Genomic DNA, 5,742 nt, shown 5'->3' with positions numbered 1-5,742 from the left:
CATCTTTAATCATTCTCCACAGTTCGACTCTGTTTCAGGAGGCTTTGGATTTTTTTCTCATTTCAATCATGTTCTTGACTATTTTCATTTCTAAATAATAATTCCTACAACTTTCTACATTCCCATCTAGGATAAATGAATCCACATCTGCTCTTCAAGACCAAACTCAAATCATTCCAAAAAGCCACAGAATCTCATTATAACTTTCAGTAAAGAAAAAATGTAATAGCAACCCAACAGTAGCTGAACATGTTCATTATCTTATCTTCACGATTAGGCCCACGAGGCAGGCAGCATCCGCTCCAATGATGTATTGTACTGTGCAAATATAGAAGCAGGCAAGGTGCTGATGTTATACATAGTTACATACATGGAATATATATGTGCCTGAGTCATCGTGCTACATGGAGGTAGTACCCTCGAGTTTCCTCCCAAATGTAGTATTATTATCTGCAAACCCAAAGCATAATCGACCAACTTTCGAAAACATGGTTGGAAATGAGAGTTATATGGTGCTTCTAAGTTTTCTGTTGGTAAGTAATAAAGTAGACTTTAGATATTTTGTGTACGGATAGTCCGGTTTCTCATATTAAAAGTGCTAAAGAATCAAGAAAGAACAAGGCAGAACTATAGGGAATGACTTTACAATTATAGTACTTAGTAATTACCACAATAATCAGTCTGAGCTACTATTCTACACTCGAAGAGGAAATGGAATCACGACACATCACTTCATGATACATCACTTTTTCCTACAACCATGCTCACACACAGGAAAAATAGATCACACTAGGAAACAGGACAATATACAAGAAAAATGCCCCAACAACTTCGATATAAGTTAGAATGTGACATATAGGTGTTGTACCAAAAACATTTATATGGGTGTCGACGCAATGAGCCAAAGGTATGTTCTAGTTGAAAAAAAGCTCGAAATGTACACACTGATGCTAATTATATTATAACATGCCAAAGCATTGACGACAAAACATATATACCTACAGAAGTCTAATATCTCTAGATGGATTTGCATGTCGATTTATTGTGTCCAAAACCCTTGCAGTTACTACACTGAAGTTTCCGCTTGTCCAGATCTTGTGCCCGCTGTGTTTTTGGTCGACCAGGTGTACGCCGAGCAGGAGGAGGGGTTATCAGGACTGCCCCTTCAGACGAATCTATTTTGGTAGGCATGTCTTCATTTGGAACAGGGTTTACTGACAGAGAATAGGTTAATCGGTAAGTCTCAGTAGTGAAGTATCTGGAGCAGTAAGCATACGGGTGTTTGCCAATGTACAAAATGCAAGCTATTGCATGGGAACATGGCAATCCACTTAAATTCCATCCTTTGCAACTGCAATCCCATTTTTGCCCAATGTCCACTTTTTCAGTGTAAGAGTCCCCACGAACCTCAAACTTGTTATTATTAGGTGGAAATATCACATCATAATCCACACGAAAAGATTGTGCTTTCGCAGTTTCTTTCCGTATTGTTTGCTCTGCAGATGGAGTTAGTGTAGTCTCCCATTGATTGGAATCCACCCGACGTGTATATATCAACTCCATCATCTTCCGCCGGATAACATCAACCAACTGTGTTATTGGTAACTCATGAGCCTCTGATACCCATTGGTAGAACATTTCCCCAAAATTGGCTGTCATATGGTTATACCTTGCACCCTCAAAGAACACGTTAGCCCAATGCTCAGGCTTATTGTGGTGAACCCAGTTATATGCTTCAGGAGAAATTCCTTTGATACTTTCATGGCTCCTTTGAAATTCTTCATATCTAGTAGCATAAGCAGCAGAGTGAAGATCAGCAACCAAAAGACGTTTCACTTCATTAGAAAACTGCATCTTCAGATCTCTCTTGAAACTCTCTGTAAGATACCGCAGGCAGTAACTGTGTTTAGCATCACCAAATACCTCAGGTATTGACTCACTTAAACCCTTTTGCATATCTGCTACAAACGTAATTTGAGAAGTGGAAACTGCAGAGCTCAGCTCTACTAGAAACCAACGCCAGTTATCATCGGTCTCAGCGTCTACTATGGCAAATGCAACTGGGAATACACCATCATCCCCATCAGCTGCAGTTGCAGACAACAAAGTTCCCTGGTATTTTGAGTTTAAAGACGTGCTGTCGAGGAAAAGGAGAGGGCGGCAACCTTGTTCAAAACCCTGCAAAGATGCATGGAAAGAAACAAATAGACGATGAAAACTCGAGTCTTCCTTTGTGGAATATGTAGCATGACTACCTGGATTTGTCTCCTTTATCTTCTCACAGAAATATGGCAACTGATTGTATGCTTCTTTGTAAGACCCTTGAAGCTGCTCTCTGGCAATCTCTTTTGCACGCCAAGCCTGCGAATAGTTCAGCTCAATACCAAAATCTCGTTTTATATCAGTAACGATATCCTTCGGCTTGTAGCTTGACGATTCTCGCAGCTTCTCCTTAACGATTTCTGCCACCCAGTTCGTTGTAGCTTGATATCCACTTGTTAATATAGACCCATCACATGAATGCACTCCACTTACCTTTTTAATACAGAATAACTGGGTAGTAGACAACCTCGATGCATGTAACCTCCATGGACAACCTTCTGATTTACATTTGACAGTTACACGGTGACTATCATTCTTAATGAATTTGTAAGCAAACCCATGTGCAATAGAATATTTACGCAATGCTTCACGGAATTCATTAACATTTGTAAACCTTTGGTCAACACCAGTGATGGTGTTTTCCCATTCTACAGCTCTATGATGCTTGGCAGCACTTGCAGCAGTCACTGCAATAGCTGGTGGCTGATCTGGAGATATACTTTCAAGAGGAACATCATATACTGGATCTGGTTCAACTGAGTTTATAATAATGCCATCAACTGGTGTATCATCAATAGCAACCACAGCTTCTGATATGGTTGTCCTACTAGACCTACTGGCAGGCATGTTGGACACATCATGATGAATAACATCTCTGGTTATAACAAAAATATCCGCCGTGGTTGAACTCTGATGGAAGTTGATCATACGTTGCAAATCTTTGTCATTTGAAATTGTAATAAGTGTTTTTCCGTGACCTGGAAGAATATACTTCATAGTCATAGTCTCAGGACTATAATTCCACATTCCAGCAACCTCCAACATGAAATCATCAAACCTAGTTTCGTTATCAATGTCAATTGCATGAGCATCTCCGCCATTATATGACAATGAACCATCTTTATTAGTCACAAACTCACCCCCAGATTGACATATAGTTATAAGTTTCTTATCCCCCATTACCTACACACAAAAAATAATAAATCAAAGGACTGTAATTTCCATGTAGAAATCACTGTTCTGAGAAGACCCATTTTGCTAAAGTCCAATTCACAGATAAAATCCACATAATCATAGTAGTATTATGAACCCTAATCACTCAAAAAATAAAAGCCCTAAATGCAACAAAATCACAAATAAACAATAAAAAAAAAACATAAATCTTGATGTTTTCTCAATTGAAACCTTAAAGATTGTTAAGAATGGAAAAAAGGAATTACCTTTGAGAGAAAAGGGTGATCTTTGTCACTCCTCCTTAACAGAGTTATTTGATTCTTGTATGGAGATCATCAACCAGAGAACAAGAGAAGAGAGTAGAGGTAATTTGGGGGTTTTGTTATTGTTTCTACCAAACCTCCCTCACTAATTTGCTTCTTATTTAACAACCCCTTCGCAAGATGTCTTGAACTATCTTTTATTTCTAAGAACCCCCCCTGATATATTCAAGGTTTCTTGTATTTTAATTAAAGGTCCCTCAATAATACAATATATCTATAAATAAACCTTAGACGAGCAGAGTTTCTTTTAGGGTTTGTTTTGACCATCCTTGACTTTGATAAACCATGTCTTCGTATAAGGGCTAACCCAATAGTTGGTTATTTACCACGTTCGGAATATTTTTTCTTTGGCATTTTGTTTGTCCCTATGAGTTAATCCCGTACAAACCCTTTTTTTTTTTTTTGTACAAAGACCTTTTCATTAATGGAATTTCAAGGTTACAATGAATTTAAGATTAAGAGAATACAAAGTAACAAGAACATACCGTAAGAGTACAATACCGAGAAATCCGACAAGAGAAAGAGAAGGATTACCGGAGTAAGACAAATACAAGTATGAATAAGATCCGATTAAATCGGAAGAAGGATGGTTTTTCTCGGAATTAAATTCCAACCATTTAGTTTGTTTTTCTTCTTTAGAAAGAAATGCTCCCAAAGTAGGAGTGATTTGCTCAAATCTCTTATAACTAGTGATGGAAGCTTCCGTCGTCAAAAAGACCGTTTATGGAGATTCCGTCGCCGGATAAGTTGATGACGAAGATTCCGATGAAGATTCCGTCGTCGGAGACAACCAAGATGAAGATTTCGTCGTTAGAGAGCATGGAGAGTATCACTATTGATCTTAAAGCGAAGATAAACTTCAAAATAGTAGATAAAACCACCAAAATGGTGTAGATAAGTAGAAAACATAATAAAAACCAAACTAATCTACTAACTAACCTAGAAAGTAAGGAAAAACGAAGAAATATGCTCAGATCTAGTCCAAAGATGGAATAGATCTGAGCAGAGAAGAGTTGTTTTTGATGGTTTTGTTGAAGAAGAAGGAGTGGGAGAGATGAGAGAGAGGAGACAACTCTCTTTTAGAGTTGTCTATACCACAAGAAAGCTCATCCGGTCAAAAAAAAAAAGAAAAAAGTATCTCTCGGTTGTATTGCTTGGGGACACTGCAGTTGGCAGTAAGGCCTATTCCTATGCACATGCCAAAAAAAAGCAGTTTGGCATGCCATGTGGCATGGCAAATAAGTTTCCCCACTATGGTAGATATGTCAAATTTGATTAAAAACATATATTTAATTGTGTTGAGTGGGTCCCTAATGAATAAAATATATATTTGTAAAAAGTTTAGTATTATAATATATTAAGTGGGACCCTTTAGATATAAAAATATATTAGAAAAGTGAAAAAGTAGGAGAGAAGGAGAGATTATATATATATATATATATAACTACTTGGAGATAGTCTGATTATCGTTGGAGATGGTCTGACCATCGCTAGATGGAAAGGCCATCGAGCGATGAAGTCTCTATCGCCCGATAGAAACTCCATCATGTATACCTATATGTTATTTCTGACATACAGATATATGAATTTGGCAGTTTGGCATACCCATAATGACAAAATTTGATGTCTACCACACGCATAGGAATAAGCCTAAGTGGTAAGTGTATTTTCCATCTTTCTAGATAAATGAATGTCTAAAAACTTTGCAAAAGATTAAAACACTAGAAATTGTTGAAAAAGGTAATACTAAATTTTGAAATTTTAAATTTTGCTCCCGGTACGCCGGAAAATGAAAATATTTGATTTTCTTCACGGCCTTAGCCTAAAATTTTCAATTGACAAGGGGTGTGTTTCAATCCACCTTTGTTCTTAGTTAATTGTGGTTGCTCTACGGATTGCTTGTTGATTTTTGTGCACAATATGTTCTCCTCTCTTTTATAAATATTATTCTTTTTGTTCATATCATGTACGGATAAAATTTAATCAACTAACTATTTATTTAAAATTTAGATAAAAAAATAATTACATATCAGGCGGACTATCATCTGGTAAAAAATTATTCGGAAGCCTAGCAATAAGCTGATATCCAACCCATACACCACAATCTTTTCGAATGATCGTATATGGACAAAGTCGAGAGAAT

The 5,742-nt window shown here is 37.1% G+C and overlaps 1 protein-coding gene across 1 annotated transcript; it reads right to left on the bottom strand.

The window, feature by feature from the left end:
• Positions 1-709: 709 nt before the first annotated feature.
• On the bottom strand, positions 710-3,671 carry LOC113333098. Its single transcript, XM_026579587.1, has 2 exons — positions 3,543-3,671; positions 710-3,285 (listed from the first exon to the last, which is right to left on the bottom strand). The coding sequence occupies exon 2, from the start codon at positions 3,280-3,282 to the stop codon at positions 1,018-1,020; it is 2,265 nt and encodes a 754-aa protein (XP_026435372.1). The 5' UTR covers positions 3,283-3,285; positions 3,543-3,671; the 3' UTR covers positions 710-1,017.
• Positions 3,672-5,742: the final 2,071 nt, after the last annotated feature.

The sequence above is a fragment of the Papaver somniferum genome, unplaced genomic scaffold, assembly GCF_003573695.1.
Source record: "Papaver somniferum cultivar HN1 unplaced genomic scaffold, ASM357369v1 unplaced-scaffold_132, whole genome shotgun sequence".
NCBI classification, from domain to species: domain Eukaryota; kingdom Viridiplantae; phylum Streptophyta; class Magnoliopsida; order Ranunculales; family Papaveraceae; genus Papaver; species Papaver somniferum.
Note: the sequence above shows the minus strand (reverse complement) of the source record. Positions and strands in the feature narration are given on the sequence as shown.

Coding starts and splice junctions, on each gene's coding strand:
- LOC113333098 (XM_026579587.1), bottom strand. CDS start 3,282: ATGGGGGATAAGAAACTTATAACTATATGTCAATCTGGGGGTGAGTTT.